Source organism: Hetaerina americana, unplaced genomic scaffold, assembly GCF_022747635.1.
Source record: "Hetaerina americana unplaced genomic scaffold, ioHetAmer1.1.p SCAF_6, whole genome shotgun sequence".
NCBI classification, from domain to species: domain Eukaryota; kingdom Metazoa; phylum Arthropoda; class Insecta; order Odonata; family Calopterygidae; genus Hetaerina; species Hetaerina americana.
In genome coordinates, this window is record NW_027287205.1 from 13,277,021 (window position 1) to 13,298,225 (window position 21,205).

General features: G+C 35.6%; 1 protein-coding gene and 1 long non-coding RNA gene across 2 annotated transcripts in view; one reads left to right on the forward strand and one right to left on the reverse strand.

Annotated features, from left to right (window-relative positions):
- The first annotated feature begins 541 nt into the window (after positions 1-541).
- LOC139695354 (uncharacterized) lies at positions 542-2,945 on the forward strand. Its single transcript, XR_011702304.1, has 3 exons — positions 542-619; positions 1,465-1,867; positions 2,881-2,945. It is a non-coding gene; the product is annotated as an uncharacterized lncRNA (long non-coding RNA).
- Positions 2,946-8,559: 5,614 nt separating this feature from the next.
- Positions 8,560-21,205, reverse strand: part of LOC139695248 (WD repeat-containing protein CG11141) — a 40,749-nt gene continuing 28,103 nt past the window's right edge. The window contains exon 11 of the mRNA XM_071593935.1: positions 8,560-11,040. Coding sequence (XP_071450036.1) covers positions 10,666-11,040 — 375 coding nt within the window. The 3' untranslated portion in view covers positions 8,560-10,665. The remainder of the gene's footprint in view (positions 11,041-21,205) is intronic.

Here is a 21,205-nt window from a genome sequence, read left to right on the forward strand (position 1 = left end):
AGGCAAGAACAGCGAGTAATGTAACATTATAAAAAGAATGTAATAATTTACGTTACCAGCAATAATTCCGTTGGAACGATTTCAAATTCGGCTTGAAGGTCTTCAACTTCTTTAACAGAGTTGCGCGTAATGTTTATTCCTTGCTTTATACAAAGATAATACGTAATTTAGCTGCTCCAACCATTATATTACCAAACCAATGCAGTTTATAGAGCTGCAATACAGTTTAGACGGTTCAGACTTTCCAAATTATTCAATAAATACAAAAAATATGTCACAATTGGGAACAACACTTAGCGCATTTAATTTATGTAATAGTGCGTCACTGCCAAGCAGTTCGGACATCAGGCCGGACGAAAATTGACTTTAGTCACCCAAATCCATTCATCCCAATCTTATTTCCGCCCCCTATGTTTTCACAACTCAAGAGTTGGGACGATCAGTAAGGAATCATTCAATTGAACGAGTCACTCAATAAGTGTGTGACTCGAGTCTTTAGGAATGAGATCAACGAGTCTAATTAACATTCGGCGGTTGAAAATGCGAGGACAGCTGACTGAATTGTTTACTCAGTAGAGGAGCCTTCGCCTGACACAGAGGCGACTCGCCGATTTAGCAAGTGAGTGAAAGAAATGTGATTAACTGAATGCGGCGATGGATGAAAATAAACGAATCTTTCAATGTCCTATGAATCTCGGTAATATGCTAGGTCACTCGTTCCGAGAGAGTCAGTTACGTTACTATTGTGGTGTTTGTAAATAGATTTAGTTAAGAGTAATTCGTACGTTATTTCTTGAATACTGTCATAAATTCATGATATGATTTTCTTCTTACTTTGTGGGTTCAATTGATAAAAGCCTTGATTATTACTGGAATAGCCAATAAGTCACTGGATTAGCACGAACAAAAGTACGCGGTAGTGACAGGGTTTTTGACAAATCAACAAAATACTGATGTACGGTCAACATTATAGTCAATGCGGATTGCATAACTTAAATATAATACAATATTATAGTTATATAATTTGGTTAATTGTTTTCTACGCGATACATCATTGAACGATTTACAAGAACTTGAAATTAGACGTTGGAAACAGAAATTCCCATGATAATTAGTAGATTTCTATACCATACAACAATAATTTTTCCTTGTCCACTCACCTAGAAAAATACATGCAGATAGAATAATACAGTCCACGTATTGAAAAAATATGAAAATGAACAGGTGGGAGAGACAATGTGACCAATTGTTCTCCAGCAATGCCGTATCAGAAGAAAAAAACGCTTTCTGAGGATATATTTGAAGATTAAAGCTTTACAGAGTATTCATTTGCATTTAATACCTCATGATTTAGTCAATATAGCAACAATGATTATACGCAGACAAAGATTGGAAGTATTTTGAAATTTACTTTAAACTATTCAGTAATGTACAATGAAAAAATAAACATTTTAATTATTCCAGGTATGATTTTAAAAAATCATCGTTGACAGTTGATTAAGATCCAATCGACTTCCCTTGCTGTGAAACTGGCCTTCCTTTGAAAAAACACACGAGGCACTGAGGTGGCCATCACACCTAAAAAGGAGCCTTCATTAACCTAAGAAGCCTAGCGTAGACCAGTTTCCTGCTCTTCCACCAAATAAGTTTGTCTCCCAAGACCTTCCCAAATAAGATCCTCTCCAAGTACTCTTGGAGATATTTGTTCACTTCAACTATTGCTGCAGATGTTGGATGCCCCTTCTTTTGGCTGGCAAATGGTGGAATAAAATTCCCCCCACATTGCACAAGTTTGTGGGGGCCTCTGTTCTTCAGTTTCTGGTTGTTCAGTAATGGGAACTTGCTTGGCTTTATTGCATAAGGCATGGTAAGCTGACTTAAAATTCGTATCTAGGGAGAAAGATTATCTTTTAAATCTTGGATCTAGTAAACAGCCTCTCTCCTTATGGAATAAATCTCCACATCATTAAATCTCTTTTGAAGCCTCTCCAGCATTTTCTCAGCCATAAACTTCATTTCAGGCAACTCATTCGAAAATTTTGATGTGTTCTTAATCAAATATAATCTTACAATAAAGTAATTTTAGAAATATGGGTGGACTTCTCTCCACTGTAATCTAATGTGGCAGCATACATTTTGTCTAAAAATCTATTGCCTTTTCCGAAACAGCCCACTCCTTTACATCCATTAATGAAGTCATGATAACACAAATTCCACAAAATATTGGATTCCTGTAATAATTATTATGGATAGTTTCCCAGCCAATATCCTTAAACCTATGACATAAAATGCCCTCATTGGTTGCAATATCCTGAAAATTCATAGGAATTAGCAAAGTGGTTTTTAATCACCATTGGTGCCTAATAACAAAGTGGTGGAGCAAGAGATTTTGTAGGGACTGAGCTCTCATTACATCAAGCTTGGACTGTATATTGCTTCAAACTGAAAGGGTATCTTTAGTTGGAGTTTGTGTTTCTCTAATTCAATTTGATAGTGCCTTACTCGGAGTGAGTTATTGTGGGGCAAGCATATTGAAATGATTAACATTTGGTGGCATGAAAAGCAGGATTAATATAACAACTTTGTACAATTTAGTGCAATCAACCAACTATCAATCATTCCTTGACACTAATGGAAGTTCTTTGAATGTTTGTTTTAGATTTTGTGGACAACTTATCTGCAGATGATTAAACATTAAATAAATCAAATGATATGGCATGATCACAGTATTTAGTGTTTACTTACTTTTATTTAATATTTATTAACTCAGGTTCACTTTGTGATAAAACCTACTATGCCCTGCATTATTTAATTTTCTCCATCAATTTTTCAATCTTATACATTGGAATGCTAATATAATTTTATATTCTATTGTTTCAGGCTTCACTTCGTGGAAGTAATTAATATCCATTACTAAAAAAGAAAGAAAGACTCGTACTTTTCCACAGATTTTATTATACGGTACAACGCGTTTCACCTACTTGCGACATCATCAGGTACCTCATGATGCCGCAAGTCGGTGAAACGCGTTGTACTGTATAATAAAATCTGTGGAAAAGTATGAGTCTTTCTTTCTTTTTTAGTAATGGATGCTAATATAATTGGTATGGATAAAAAGTATTGAGTACAACTTCTCTTGATGTGACTGTATGTTGCAGCACGCAGGTTCTCTGGTGGGGATTTGACCTTTGCCATGCACTAAGTGGCTGCAAACATTCCTATAGGTTAGATCATATTTTTAGTGGACCCCTGTCAAATGACTTGGTGCAAACGCAAAATGCAGTGAACGATTAAACAGCGGTACGCCATGAAATTTTGTGTTGGACTTGGGAAATTGGGTAAGGAAACCTTGGGCATTATTCACCAAGGGTTCAAGGATGAAAGCATGTCATAAACTGCAGTATTTAAGAGAGTGTGAAGGATGAACCCTGATAGCCCTTGACATGAAGAACCAACTGCAGCATATAACTTGTGCACGAAGTGCTGAACTTAGACTGTTGATCCAGTGTGCATGTGATAGCAGATTGTATTGGCATTGATAAGATGACAGTGCACACCATTATCACTGAAAAGTTTTACTACGTGAAAGATCTGCACTAAAAGGTCTTGACGGACAATCAAAAGCAGGGTCAAGTGTCTGCTTACAAAGACCTTCTGCAACAGCACCAGGATAATTCCCCAACCCCCTTATGGTCCCAAATTGGCACTAGCAGACTATTTCCAATTCCCAAATTTGAAATACTCCATCAAAGGACACTATCCTGGTACCCTAAGGACCATAAAAGAAGCTTGCACGCATACCCTTACAGATCTACCTGAACCACTTACCAGGGAGCCTTCAAGTCATGAAAAAGCACTGGCAGAAGTGTGTCGATGCTTAATGGATGTACTCGGAAGAATTTTGAGGCATTGTAGCTTTGTCCAAAATAAATCTATTTTTCCAACACTTTGTATACAAACCCTTTATGAACTTTGTGCTGTAACTTGTTCTTTGTTGTTGTGCTGCAACTTGTACTTGGACATATTAAAACCTATTTACTGCATTATATTGCTTTGAATCCTCATTTAATTGATCACAGACCTATCCCTTCTATCTCTATGACTTATCTATAATGGCTTTATGAATATCTATATCTAAAGACTAGTCTATTAATTCCATAATAATGAAACATATGAATATTTTTTAAGAGTTATTACTGAATTTCTTTTGTTCAGAAGCAGATTTTTCCTAGAGCAATGGAATTTCTATACAACATTAAATACTATACTCAATGTGTACTGTTTTATGCATTGTATGCAACTATAAGAAGAGTGTTCAAAAAGTAAGCTGAATTTGCAAATTTTGCTGGAAATGTATTGTTATTATTGTTACTGTTGTATATTTCCCGAGAGATCACAATACAAAAATACCAGGTGGAAGGTGTATGATATAAGACACGTCAAAAAGGAGCAAAGACACAGGCTCAATTAAGATACATAAAAGAAATAATGCTTATAGTTACATAATTTGACACAAACCCATGAACATCGGCTGTTACATGCCCATGCAATATCAAATTCAGAAAAACCATTAATCACCAACATGAATCACACCATGACCATTGCTAGAAACTAAAAGTAGAACTTACCGGTCGGGAATATTGTTGAGATAATTGTCAACCAAGTAGAACATATTGCACCGTAGATATCTTTTCAATTTGTGCTTGAATGCAGCAGTTCCCTTTGTATCCTTGATACTTTTGGTAGTTTGTTATATAATCTGATGCCCATCTCATTGGGTCCTAATTTCATTGCTTTAGTTCTTATATTCCCATAATGGATGACATTCCTTCCTCTGGTGCAATGATGATGATAGGCAGAGTTAAGAGAATAGTTGCCAATGTTATTTCTTATATATAGAATTAAAAATAATGTAGATGCACGGGAGTGGTAGCAAATTTAATTCATAGAAAATAGGCCTTGATGGAGCATTGTAAATTCTAATAGCTTTCTTTTGCATTTTAAAGATGGTTTGAGAAATAGCAGCTGATCCCCAAAATATTATACTGTAGGTTATATTTGAATAAATTTCCCCATAGTATAAATTGAGTAGTACAGTTTTACTTGTAGTTTCATACAGGTGTCTTATTAAGTAGCAAGTTGAACTGAGCTTGTGTTGAAGGGCTTTTACATGAGTATCCCAAGAAATATTTGCACATAAAGAAATACCTAGAAATTTGCATTCTGTCACATGCTCAAATGATTAGTCATTGCATTTTACCAGCAGATCATCTAACATGTTCTTATTGCGTGTAAAGTATACTATTTTACTTTTATATACATATAAGGCTAGAAGGTTGTCTGTACACCTCTTGTATATTGCAAGTGTGACAGACTTAGATTTTTCCACAAGGCTGGGATATGTTTGTGTTGATATTATTACATTAGTGTCGTCAGCATACAATAATGGAATTATTCTGTCGTTAATTGGTAAGCAGTAAGGTGGGTCATTGATGTATATCACAAAGAAGAGTGGCCCAAGGGTTGAGCCTTGTCAAACACCTTTGTGAACTTGGTATGCTTCAGATGAATATTTTGACCCATCGACTGAATACACTACTTTCTAAGTGCGATAATGAATATAGAACTTCATCCAGTTTAGAAGAATTCCTCTAATTCCTATTCTATTGAGTTTAATTAGTAGTCTATTTTAGTTTACATTATTAAAAGCCTTTGACAAGTCAAAAACATTCCAAGACTTTTGCGTTTAGCATTTAATTAATTAAGTATTCTGTTGATTGCCTGACATATGGCAGTTGTGGTAGACCTTTCAGATCCAAATCCATGCTGAGAATTTGAAAGTCAGAAGTTTTTTCGAGATAAGATGCTATTTGGTTATACATGGCTTTATTGAATATTTTAGAAAATGTATTTTGGACAGCTATTGGTCTGTAGTTGTTCAAGTCATTGACACAGCCATGGTTTCTATAAATAGGCACTACTTTTGATTCTTTTAATTGGGAAGGGAAAATCCCTTGTATCAATGATTCATTAATGGAAAATAAAAGGGGTGCTTTTATGACTTCAAAACAATGATGAACAACTTTACAAGGAATTTCATGTGGGACAGCACTGGATTTGCTTCTGAGTGAGGAGACAATAGTTTTTAGAATGGTTTCAGAACAGGGCTTGGCAAACATTGACGATGGTGCATTTGCAAAAAGCACATTGGCTGGAGAAATAGTTGGGCAAGGAGCTGATATGTATTATTTGTTATATTTATTAGCTAAAGATGAATAGCTAATGGCAGTCTAATTTTTCACGGTTACAAAGTTCAACATTGTACAAAGTTATACATTCAATATTAGATTTTTTGTTTTGTTGTGTTGGTACACATGTCCAAAATATTTGTGTACAGTTTCATACTATGTAGCATGGTTAGTTTGTTATTGAAAGATACAAATGTTTGGTGTGCTCGGCAATTTTCTGCTATTAAAAAATGGACCATAGAAATTGCATCGAATTTTGAGTAAAAAAATGAAATTAATTACTCCAAAACACTTGAAATGTTTATAGTGGCATACGGTGAGTCTGCCCATGATTAAAATTATGTTTATAGGTGGTACAAGCTCTTCCAAGATGGCTGAGAAGATGCCAATGACAAGCCTCGCTCTGGATGCCCCAGTACATCAACAACATATCAAAACTTTGAAGCAGTGAAGAAAATTCTTTTGAAAAATCATGGAATCACAATTAGAGAGGTTGCTGAGGATGTTGGCATATCGGTCAACTCATGCCATGCAATGTTTTCGGATGTTTAGGGCATGAGATGTGTATCAGTGAAGTTCGTTCCGAAACTGCTTAATTTTGACCAGAAGAACCGTTGCGTCAGCATCGCTCAGGAGCAGTCGAATGATGCCAATCATGATACTGATTGGCTTAAAATGATCATAACTGGTGACGAATAGTGGGTACATGGCTACGATGTGGAAACCAAAGCCCAATCGTCCAAATGGAAAAACACAGGAGAATGAAGACCGGAAAAAGCACACCAAGTTCGATCAAATGTCAAGGTTTTGCTCACTGTTTTCTTCCATTACCGGAGCATAGTGCATCAGGAGTTCTAACCATAAGGTTGTATGGTCTATAAGGAGTATTGCCTTGAAGTTTTGGACCGTTTGCGAAAACCAATACAAAAAAAAACGTCCGGAATTGTGGAAAAACAATTCATAGCTTTTGCATCACGATAATGCACCTACTCACTCATTGTTGCTTGTGAGAGATATTTTGGTCAAAAATGACACCAAATCCATACCTCAGCCACCATATTCACCGGATTTACCCCCGGCCACTTCTTTCTGTTCCTAAAACTGAAGAGGACGGATATTTGCACAACTAAGGAGATTAAGACTGCATTGCTGGAAGAGCTCACTGCTGTATCATTAAGTCCTCATCAGAATTGCTTCGAGTATCGGAAAAAGCATTGTCACAAGTGTATTTTATCTGGGAGGGGATTACTTAGAAGGGGACAACATATATATTGAAGAATAAATAAATATTTTTTCATTAAAATATAAAGTCACCTTACTTTTGAACACACCTCATATAAAGCCAAATTTTTATACAGATAATATTGTAAACAATTTTTTCATAGTGGGTCAAATAGTTGTAGGAACATCAGTGGTTGTTCATTTTTTAAATAAGACTCCTTGAAACCAATAAAGTTCAATATATCATAAAAATTACATAAGAATTGGTGTGAAAGGTTTGTTGATAACTGGGTGCAAACTGACCACTCAAATTTGATGGCTTTGCATCACTTTTTAGTAAAACTCATGATTGTGCGCACAAATTTTATACAGTGTTAACATATGAATAACCTGGCATGAACAAGTGGTACATACTTGTAATGCATAGGCAAATAGGTTAATATTGAAATAACTAAAAAAATGATTGTGTCCTCAAAAAATGATTGTGAATCAGTGGCACATAATATTCAACAAGATCAAACACATTATAATGCATGCTATTTTTAAAAACATAAGTGATGCAAAAGTTCACCAGGTGAAACCTTAGGGGATCAGTTTTGTTCCAAAACTGTAATCACGGAGAATTATAATTTTTTAGTTACTGATATTCTCAGGGTGTTATTCATTTAATTTATGCCTGCAGTATTTTTGGCCATTTGTTTCAAGTAGTAGGAGTACTTTGGGGAGGCGACTGACAGCTGAGGTATTTGGCGCCATAGGGGATGAACAGGAAAGGATGAAGGGTGGAGAGAAACCCAGTGTCGGCATTAGCCTACTCTTTACGAAAGGCACCAAGGGGTCCACAACTTAACGTCCCATCGGACAGACTCACTCAAAGTGCCCTCCAAAAAGCACCTCAAATAGGGATCGAGATACCACTGAAAAATATTCAACACTGCCAGGATTTGAACCCAGGCCCTCTGGGTGGGAAGCCAGTACGATAGCCACTGCACCATCTTGATCCCCTCATTTGTTTCAAGAATTACTGATTAGGTCATACGATATTGAGAGGAATTAACAGTTCAAATAAGGATACAAAGATTACCATGGATATCTATTTATAAATATTATTCATAAATAAGGGTATGTATACAACAAGATTAGAAACATGATAATAACTCTGATGAAGAGACAAATATAAATAAATTTGATGGATAATATATTGATTATAAACACCAAAATCTGTAGAAATATTCTTATAAAATAATGAAAATGCAAAATAGCCTCATAATATCCTTACATCACAATAAAATGCTTCAATGGTTAAGCTGTTATTCACTTATGAGTACAAATGTGGGCAAATAGATAGAAAAAGCCAATCAAAAGTGTTAATGGAAATACTTTGAGTCAAAATCACTTTCACATAAGGCTGCTTACGACAGGCTTTTATTCCCAATTAATCAATTGCATTTTTTGGAAGTTTTCAGTCAATTTTAAACAGAAATATACCTTTGCAAAACCCAATGCAAATTATGAAGGGATATTCTAATATTTAACCAATAATAATGGTTAAAACTTTGGTGCAACATAGCAATTTACAAAAATAGCTTGAGTAAGTATTTAAGTTTCTGCCAATCATTCACTAAAGCTACAATCTCACATTGTCCATCATGCAATAATTTATAGAACTGAATAACAAATGAATGTGATGTCTTCATAAACAATCAATGGTAAATACAACAAGAAAGATCCTTTCCATAAGACCAAAGACCCATTAAGATGGGGAGAATCTTTTATACTACTTTCTTGGCCAACAATTTGAACACTGGAATGTATTTTTAATTTTATGAAAACTGAAATCACATGAGTTTTTATATTCTTAGGAAGCTGAATACATGTATACATCTGCACACCGACTAACTGCACCTTTAAAAATAGGCCACACATTTATATGTACCACACCACCAGCACCATTTTACATACATGGAATGGCTCTGAATTAAACGGCAGCCCATCAATAACAGTTTCTTTAGAGAATGAATTTCATTCTCCAACATTTTGTTCCACTACACTATGAAATGCATTTTTTTTGGAAAATATTATTTAAGGCAGTCATTATGACCTTTTAGAAGGCAAAGCTGATGTTTTCTGCATGCACACTGAGCAGCTATTTGCAATTACTTTTCTTTTCTGGTCCTGATTCTTTGGGAGCAATGATACCATTCCTCAAGTGATTCAGAACTAAAAGTTTGCCCAGTGCGCATATGATACCAGAAGCTAATTTTTATATATTCACCGAAAAAGTAAAAAAAATCACAGATAACAATCAGTTTCCACACCAAAATTATTCACGCTGGCCTACCTACTAAAAAAATAATTATTCAAGTATGACAAGATGAGGGAAGCAGTGTTTTTTTTCTGACTCCTGGATATGTAGTGTTAATGAAGATTCCATATTCAATATACACTTGGGGTAACATGGGACCATCACTCGAGAGGGCATTATCACAAATGTGTATTTTAAATACAAGCACAAAATCATTTCAGCTTTGAGCAGTCATTATAATTTCCTATCAGCCCTTATACAGCTGAGGTAAAGTGATGTGATGCCAAGGGCATGTCCCTTGAACTAAGACAGTCCAGTCCTTACGCTGATTCAGTATTTGACTGAAAGTTCCTTTGACAACTATAAATAGCACAATTATCCCAGCAGGAATGTATCATTTGAAATGATCAAATTTTAGACAATATATGGTATTCAGAGTGAGGAAATCTATTAGAAAACACTAACATTTGAGAATGAAAACAAGTCAAAACTGAAACATTTGAGGATTGAGCCAGTTTCTGTTTCAGGGTATGAACAATGTAGGGACAGTGCTTGCCACTGATATGAACAAGAGGATGACATAATCCAAAATAACAACTCAGGAGGTCTCTTAACCTCCAAGGATGATGAAAACTTTAATCTGAGAAGGGACAGGGATAACATCACAAAAACTCTAAACAATTTCCAAGTTTTGGAAGCAGAGGTGATACACAATAGATCTAAACCAAAAATTGAACCACTCTCAAACACTCTCCCTCGTTAAGTTTTGGAATGGAAATAATTTCATCTAGAGATCAGGCAGAAATTTCGGATTCTTCACAGCCAGACATAACTAACATGCCCCCAACAAGGCCATGAGAATAACACAAGAACAGTCCCTTCGTGGCTCCATCAGGGAACCTCAATTACCTCCCAATCACTATCTGAATCTTTGTCAGCTGTACTCCTTGCCTGGTCTTGGGCATCACCTCCCTCCTCCTCCCCACTTCTTTCGGGGGCCTCCTTGAGCCAAGGAGGGGGGACCATTGGACCCTCCCCCGCCATCCTCGGGGGGCTCTTGACTACTGCTGCCCCAGAGGCCACCTGCTGACCCTTCCTCTTCTTCTGGTACGAGCTCGCATCCACCCTCACAGCATCAATGTTCACCGAGGTGTCAAGAAACCAACACAGGGGCTCATAGTTCTGCTGCAATCCAGCAGTCACACTGTCAGGGTGGGTCTCGATGAGTGGTTCAGGGGACAAATCATGCCCCTGCATGGCTGATAACTGGGGAAGCGATTTGAGTCAGAATTAGTGAAAAATTTTTCTAAGACTTGACATATGCAGAATTCTAACTGAGAGAAATACTTGGGTGCCACACCTAAAATGAGGAAAATCCAATTACAAAAATTGGTTGAGGAATTCCATTAAAGAATCATATCTTCATGATATATATTCTTGATTGGCCAAGGCGCATTAAAGAACCTTTGGTTTATCGAGCATAATTTGGGGAAATACTAAAATGAAAGAGTTGAGGGTAGGTGCTATTCCACATGCTTTAGACCTTGTGCTTAATATGTGATGAGCAATTTGTATTCAGAGAGATAGATTTGATTTCTGACCTAAAATATAATGGGAAGTAATCTGCTTCATTTAAAATTGTTACAAATTAAAGGGAAGTCTAATACAATTATTAAAAAAACCAATCGGTTTTTGTAATAATTGTATTAAAAACCCAAATTTATATTTACAAAGGAAATTGTAAATACTGTATCAAAAACCAAAACCCTAGGAGTCATTGAGATTTCCTCTAAGAAAACTTAAACCTATTGCGTGAATTCAAAGAGTATGGATTTAATACTGATATATTATAGATGCATATTAATGATAATACTTCATTCATTTTGAAAAATGGTACAAACATATTAAATGTCGACAATATAAATATTACTTAATATATAAACATAAGTTCTTAAATGTGATGAAGATTGTCAGAAAAGAATTCATCCAATGAGTACAGAGGGTGAGCAAGTAACCAGGTATGTACCCTTTTCTTGAAACTCTGGATACAGTCCAATTTCAATTGAGTAGGGGGATACACAGTTATACAGTTGTATGATCACATTATGAAATTAGTCGTAAGTTGATGACAATCTACAATAAGTAGTATTTAGATTCGACTTACCTATTGTGCAGTAGTTACGGATGTTAGATCTAAAATCGGTAAGTTTCTAGATCAACTTTCACATGAATTAGAAAAGATATATAAAGATATATAAACTCAATACAGTCATGATTCCATACCTAATTAAAAAAGGTTTGCTGGAATCATGTGGTGGTATATTAGCCAGAGAGTGAATAGCTCCCTTTTACAGTGGAAAAATTTATTTAACATGTGGGGAATGACCTCATAACTCAACACCATAATTCAAATGACATTGAAAGAAGGCATGGTAAAGTGTTAAACGATACTCATTTGAAAAGAGAAAGTTGAGCTTTCTTAACATATAAACAGCTTCACTCAGTTTATCACAGATCTGACTGGTATGGGTCTCCTAGTTAAGTTTTGTATCAATAAATATTCCTTGTATTTTAGCAGTTTCAATATCAGTTATTTTTATTTAAGAATGCATACAATATGTTGAATTTTGCTAGTATTTAAATGTAAATGATTAAAACCTAACCATTCCTTAGCCTGTCTTTGGGTAGCACTAGATCGTACCTTTGCACCTTCTAGATGTTGACATTTTTGCACAAAAGTAATGCCATCAGCATATAAAACAGATGTAGGTTTCATATTACAGGGCAAATCATTAATCATGATGATGAAAAGTACTGGGCCAAGCACAGAGCTCTGTGGCACACCACATTTTACTTTAAGAGCTGAAGATCGACAGCCATCAAGCGCAACCAATTGGTGGTGATCATCATACTATAACTTCATTAGTTTCAGTGCAATTCCCTTAATACCATAATATTCTAGCTTTGTCAGTAATATTGAATGATTAATACAGTTGAAAGCCTTACTAAGATCACAAAATGTCACAGACTGATTCCTTCTCTTCAAATGCATTAATGACATAATTGACTATGGACTCTACAGCCAAAAATTTATATTTCCCAGATCGAAAGCCAAATTTTGATTTGATTATTTGACTCAAAAAATCACATATTTGATCTTTCATTATAGCTTCAAAAATTTTACCAAAAACGAGGACTATGGAAATGGGGCAGGGGCATAGGGCAAATGAATAATTCAAGATGTAAATGTCAAATTATTCATGTAAATCTTGGATAATTTCAGTATTTATAAAAGGGGTGGCATGAGTAATTAAAATGTGTGCTACATCGTAGAAAACAGTAACATTTTTGGAGGGGGCAGTATCACCAATTTTGCACCCCAAAAAGGATACTTAGTTCCCTATGTGTGTCCCTCTCTCTCTCTCCTTGTAGGGCACTCACCAAAAATGCATGTCTCATGCCCTTAGCAGGAGATTAATGATCAGATCATGCAAATTGGATAATGGTTAATTTTTCATTTTGGCAAATGTTTAATGACACTCTGATTATGACTTTTGCATGGGAAAAAGGGTTTCTTACAAAACATTAATTTAGCAGGCAGTTTTTCTGAGCTTCTCTCATTGTTGTTTCAACTACAAATAGAAGGTGGAATTAGAGCTACATACTACCCGTGTGTCTACATTAAAGTCATTCACTTTGAATTCACCTCCTAGGCTTACGTTGTCATAGAGGCAACCTTCATGACCCCAAGAGTTCCCACCTATTAGTTTTGGTAGTAATTGTATTAGACTCTTTTAATTCATAACATTTTAAATGAATCAGATTACTTCCCATTATATTTTAGGTCCGAAATCAAATCTATCTCATTGAATACAAAATGCTCATGGCATATTTAACACAAAGTCTAAATCATATGAAATAACACTTACCCTCTTGTACAATTGTTTGCTAAAATGCACTCATACTACGTTTCGGAGAAATGGAAATTATTCTAAGATAGGCTGTAGATGCTCAATTATGACATGAAACCACATAAAATGGTGAGCACTTAATGTTGATTTTTTATTTTTGCATTTCCTGAAATATAATTGTAATTCATCATGTGTCAGAAAATAGTATCAACTATTAAAGTTGGCAAGGGTACAGCTGCAGAAATGAAGTGAATGAAGAAAATGAAATGGTCCATTCCATTAGGATAAATGGAAATGAAACAATTGATTAGATATCTTTACAAAATAAAATAAATAAATCAGCAACTATGAGGAGCAGAGAGTAATATCCATAAATTATTGCCAAAAAACCCCAATCCCACTCCTACCTTAGCCAAATTCTTCATTCTATCTACTAAGGGCCCTTCCCTTGCAACTAAATGTAAATTTAAAAAACTTCTCCAGTCGTTTGTAATCACTCAAGATGTGTTTTTAAGTAAGTACTGTTTTGAAACAAAAAAATAAGTATACTTTTATGAACAATTTTGTTTGTACATGAAAGCCTGTATCTTAATCTACTTTTCTACATGATTTCCATTAATGCTAAGGCATTTATCACATCGTAGAACCAGCCTTTGAATCCCATCATGGAAGTCTGACACCTGATTTGACAACCACTGCAACATGGTTGTTTTGACAACACCATCATTATGGCGCTGACAAACCACATGCACCTTCAAATATAAAAATAGGAGGTAGTCACTGGGCACTAAATTGGGGCTAACCTTTCCTATTACACCGCTCAAGAAAACTCAATGCACTGACTGTATGCTTTTGTGCACCTCAATGAACATTTTCACTACCCAGCTTGAGCACAACTTTCAATAATTTAAACTTTTGATCACAATTCCATAGAGAACAGTTTTTGACACTTGAGGAGACTCATCAGATAACAATGAACTCGTTGAGCGTCAGGTCTCTCTCCCTTTTCCATCACCTTTCTGCACCAAATCTTCAGTAATGATTGAAGATGGCCCACTTCGTTCCTCATCATGAACATTTGTGACCATCTCTAAAAGCTCTGACCCATTTCTGTACCATTCCATCACTCATAATGTTTTCTCCATAAACTGCACTGATATGACACTGAATTTCAGCTTCTTTCATGCCCTTAGCACTAAGAAAATGAAAAACATCACCTATTTCACAGTCCGTGAGATTCACAATTGGCTGAGGCATTTTAATGCTCACAAGCAAACATAAACACGGTCAAATGTTTTTGTAATATCATCTGTAGATTCCTATCAGATGTAAGGACACAACACCCATGTGCCAAATACAGTCTGCAGCACTATAATGCCCAAATTTCAAAACAGTACTTACTTAAAATAAACCTTGTATATAATGGAAAGAAGTGAAACACATTTAGCAAGAACAATAACAGTAATACTTTTTAGAATTTATACATATATTTCCACTAGAAGGTTTTCTGTGATTTACACATGAGGACTTGTGTATTCACTTGTGGCTCTGAGAAATGGACAAATCGAGTGAGACACACACAAAGAATATTCACATTTCACTAATTTGTGGAATTAAGTGATTCAACATTCATAGCGACAAAAGTGAAAGGATGAAAACTCTTTCGGTGAAAATACAATTTCAATTTATAACCATTTTGCCCATGATAGCATGCATATTTATATCATTCTTTGAAGGGAGAGTAGGAATATAATATTAAAAACCCTGCTAGGGAGGCCTACCCATTAATTACCTTTCTAATTTACTTTTTTTGTCTACAATTAAAAGAGAAAGAAGGTCAACGTGGAGCTTTAAATAGCAACAGCACTCAAGTACAATAATGATTTTGAGTGATGATAATCAAAGTTTATTTAAAGAAATATTTTTTATAATGAATTTTCAAGGTTTCATGCACTACAATGACTGTCTTGTTGTTACCTTACTAGGTAAAAGGATTTCAAACAGTCACTCAATTAGCATATAGACATTTCACTAAAATTAGCAAAATTAATGAGAGAATTAAGTTCAAAAATCACTCAGCCGAGACAGATTTTGAACTTAACCCAATCTCTCTATTCTATCATTTCAACACTCCTAAAGTAATGCTGGAATGATTAGTTTGAAGAGGTCAAAGACTGCATTCATTATTTATTACTCTAGCAAGGGAATATATAAAAATAGGTATGCAAGAATTACAATTACCAGAATAAATGAAATAACTTTTTTTAAAGCAACCCTTTTCAACAACATTTGGTGAATACATACGTGTGCGCATTGCTATCAGTTGTGTGAGTAAAAATCTTCAACAGCTTGAAAACAACTCAAAATGCTGCTCTTATAACACCAGGACCCATTTTCATTTTGGTGTCCACCATAAAAATTTTCGGATGAATAACTTAGGTGGTTTCCTGTCACCTTTCTCAGTAGTGTTTTTAACCTGACAGCATCACTCAATACTGCCCCCTATGGGGATTAGGTCTGCCTTTGAAGTTGCCACATTGAGGAACAGATGCTGCAGGGACTAACTTTCATCTCGGTCCTACCCTTCGATCTATCTGGCATGGGTGACCCTACCAGGAGCAAATATCATTACTCCCACCAGCATAGCTCTAGGAGTCATTTGACAAACTATTTCAACAAATAATCACACAAACAAAAATCATTTAAACCTTATATTTTCAGCGTTAATATTCCAAATTCATGTAAGGTCATCATGATTCAATTCCTATTTAATTAAGCTAATGATAAAAGAGAATGAAGCCAATATTCATGCTCCTTGTTTTTCATTCAACATCCCCTTAATAGGCTATTATGCTGAAGTTGTGACAGTCATATATCTAGATTATTTTTGGGCATAGAAGAATTTCATGATTTCTTTACATGGATGTTGACATACAATAATCACAATGCACTGTGTATTTGGCTTACAAATTGACCAAGTATATAACGACGGGATGTGTGGCGAGCAGAGTGTTGCCCAGTGGCTCTACAAGCAGACCCGAGATTGTGCACGGTATAAACGGTAAAATTGAAGGTAAGGGCTTAAATATCCTCCAGGTAAACTGTAGAAGTATCCTCAACAAATCTAGGGAATTTGAGACTGTAATAGATGCTTGTAATCCCAACATCATAATTGGCACAGAATCTTGGCTTCACGATAGCATTACATCGGCCGAAATTTTTCCGTCAAATTACAATGCCTATCGAAGGGATCGAGGTGGGAGGGGCGGAGGAGTATTCATTTGTGTTTGTAGCAACATAATAAGCTTTTTAGGTTGGCAACAAAGTAACTGTGAGATGATGTGTGTAAGGATACGAGAAGCAGAAAGTAGCAAATGGTTAAAAATAATTGCTCTGTATAGAAGTCCAAGCGAAGGTATGCACTCGTTGGAGATCCTTGCTGACTATTGTCCTTAAAACCCCCAAGATAACATCATCATAGCAGGGGATTTAAACCTTCCAGAAATAGGGTGGGGGGGCAAAGCAGCGGGTGGCGGGCAGGCACAAGATCTGGTAAATTGCCTCATTAACGAAGAAGGGTTTACCCAGGTAGTAAATAAGCCCACTAGGGAAGAAAATACCCTCGACGTTCTTCTACTTAGACCTCCAAACCCTATCATTAGTGTAGATGTCTTTCCGGGAATAAGTGATCACGCAGCAGTGTGTGTTAAAATGGACTGGTATAGATCAACAACAGGTATGGGGGATGAAAAGAAAATTTGGCAATATACCCGGGCAGATAGGGAAGGGTTCCAGGAATTTTTAAGGGGCAAGTTTCCTGAATGGGCAGCTAGTGGAGTGACCGTGGAGAAAATATGGGAAACATTCAAAGAAATAATTCTTGAAGGGCAAATGAAGTATGTTCCCATAAAAAATTTGAAACAGAACACAGATCCGGAGTACTACAACAAAACCATAAAAAAACTAAAGATAGCGGTAAGAAAGGCACACAGATTAAAGAATGAAAGTACAGAAATGTTACACCATTACAGGACCTTGGTCCGGAACCTAAATAGGGAAAAGAAGGAGGCAAAGGAAAAATTTCTTATCAATGCAATTTCGAAAGACAACGCAACGAAATTTTATAGATACATGAGAACAAGGAAAGATAACAGGGAACGCGTGACTATATTAAAAACCAAGGAAAATGGTATTGTAACAGACACTGTAGAAATAGCAAATATGTTCAACTCCTGCTTTACGGATGCTTTTCGGGGAATAGAAAACCAAAAGGAAAATAAGGCTTGCCTAAATTTCTCAGAAACGACAGAGAACTTCATCAGCATAACAGCACCAAATAGCTTACTGCCCTCGACAAACGGTATTATCTTGGAGGACTCATATTTTGTGAAAAAAATAAGGAGGATGATGAAAAATAAGTCAGTGGGACCGGATAATATCTCAATTGACATTCTAAAACTGGGTGATACCGCAATAGCTATGTACCTGAGTCATCTATTTAAAGTAACTTTAAATAATGATGCCTTGCCCAATGATTGGAAAAAAGCAAATATTACACCAATTTTCAAGAAAGGGGATAAAACAATAGCCAACAATTATAGACCGGTAAGCATAACCTCAGTTGTTTGCAAAATAATGGAAAAAAGAATCGCTGACTACATTCGGGAATGGTGGGCAAGAGATAGATGGCTATTCAAACACCAACATGGGTTTAGAACGGGATACTCGTGTGAAACGCAGCTTTTGGGATTAAGTCAATACATCGGCGACGCAAAAGATGAAGGAAAGGAAGTGGATGCAGTAATTGTTGATTTTTCGGCAGCTTATGACCGAGTGCCTCACGATAAATTATTGTTAAAGTTGGATTCGTTACCATTGGACTTGAGGGTAAAACAATGGATAAAAAATTTTCTCAGAGGCAGAACTCAAAAAGTAAAATTAGGGGATACATTTTCAAATGAGGCGAGAGTATTAGCAGGAGTTTCACAAGGCAGTGTTCTAGGGCCATTACTCTTCCTAATTTACGTAAACGATCTACCAAACAATTTACATTCCCAAATAAGACTCTTTGCTGATGACTGCATTATATACAGATGGATAGAACATGTAAATGACCACGTAATATTACAAAATGACATCGATCGCCTCGGTGACTGGGTTACAAATAATAATATGGGCATTAATATAAGTAAAAGTAAGCATATAAAATTTTCAAATAAAAAGAATGCAGAAAAGGAAATTTACACCCTCTTTGGAGAAAGAATCCCAGGTACTAGTCAATGCATATATTTAGGCATTTATTTAACTAGGGATCTTGGGTGGGGAGTCCAAGTAGACAATTTGACACGGAAGGCATTTAAAGTATTGCATTGGGTGATGAGAAATTTAAAAGGAAGTAGCATAGCCACAAAAGAAAAAGCATATAAGGAACTGGTTATCCCTATCCTAGAATACTCCTCCATAGTATGGGATCCATATGAGGTGGGGCATATTAAAAAGATAGAAAAAGTTCAAAGAAAGGCAGCAAGATATGTACTCGGAAGGTATAAAAGAACAGATAGTGTCACAGAAATGTTAGATATACTGAAATGGGAGAGTTTGAAAAATAGAAGAAAAAGGAGTAGGTCAGGCGCGATGTATAGAATTGTTAAAAAGGACGAAGCGTGGGAAGATTTACGGAAAGGGATAGAAAAGCCTAACTTTAAGGGAAAAAACGACCATAGCCTCAAAATAAAAATAAGGACTCAAAAAACAAATAAGAAAAAATACTCTTTTTTAAATAGAACCATAATTGATTGGAACCAGCTGCCTGGAGGTTTGTTTGAGCCCTTTCCATCCAATTTTAGAAGTTTTAAGTTGAAATGTAAAGCAGCCACTGGGTAATAAACTTCATTGTAGTCATGAAAATATTGTTTGTATGTGATGTGGACGGCATATTGTATGTGATGTGGAAGTTTGTTTGTATGTGATGTGGAAGTGTCATTATGTAAAAATATTTTATCTCTTCTGTTTTTATGTGTTCGTATATAATTTTCATTGTAGAGTTATCTTTGACCCAACCTGACCGTTGCCACCAGGAAATTTGCCTAATTGCAACGTAATTGTGTAAATAATAAAAATAATATTTTTAAACAAAACTTTCGAACATATTGAAAAAACACGCAATTACAACATTAGAGCAGTAAGTTTGTGGAGTAGAGGGATGTCACAAGCAATCCATTTCAACACTGATGCATTTCTTTAGCTAAGAAAAATCATCAACAATGAATCCAATGTGTGCCCATTAATATATTGAAATGCACTAGCTCATTGAAAGATTGTAACACTAAAAGCTCAGAGAAAAAATATACGGTGAAAGGCAGGAAAAAAAAGCCAACCAATATACTAAAGCACACACTATTTGGTTTAAATAGCTTCCCCCGCAGTGATGACATTCCTTAAAGGGGCTAGGCCATGCAATAGGAGGATAGAACAACACTATCAAGCAAATTACAGCATGCAACGACTGCTATTACTGGAAAAAACTTCAATCCACAACTTACTTTGGCCACAAATGAGCTTTGAGTCAGGCTTTACCCATATCCTTAACAGCTCCATTGTTATTTGTAATCAGGCTTTGGCTATTCTGAAAGAGATGGGTTATTTGGATTTTGATGGACCTCAGAATGATTCACTAAATCACTAAGAGATCTTTATGACTAGGCTCAAATTAGGCCATAACTTTTCTCCCAATTGGGCCTGCCAAAAATTCTCAAGAACCTCCACCAGCATCTCCAAATACCACTAAATAATTTCTTTTCTTTCTTTCATAACCCAAAAGAATTAGACAAGAAGAATACAACACATTATGCAAGACAACAAGAGTTAAGTTAACATTGCAGTGTTGGGTCACAATCATTGCTGAGTGTATGGCCACAAACATTTCCAACATATTTGCGCACAATCCTGCCCACTTTTAAAGAATTTTAGCCTTAACGTACTCAAATGACTTAATATGAATTTGAAATTTTGCTCAATTTCTATTTTAAATTTCACACTTTTTCCCTCCCAGCAACATAAAAGCTATAAAATTGTGTCTTGCGAAGACATTCGGCATTTCAAAGTCACCACCCCCAACATTATGAATCTATAGAGATATGATTGCTCCAGTTGTATTTCCTCATACTGCACTTGCATCAGGAAGCCAATCACAAGAAAGCCAGAAAAGTGAATTTGTTCCAACAGCTGAAAGTCAGTGAATTTGATCATAAATAACCTAGTATGCTACAAAATTTAGTCAGTTCAATTACTTACAAGGAAAAATAAATTTACTATCATGGTTTAAGGTAAAGGACTAGGCAGACCAATTATTATTGTCTCTCTTCCCACAATGAAAGTTAACTAAAACGCTTAAGACATTATAATAGTTAATTTTATTTTTATGTTCAATTTATAAGGACATTTTAGGCTAATTAGTTTGAATCAAACTTCAACATTTCTTTTTCCACAGCTTCCATGGGTAGATAACACACATTATGTCA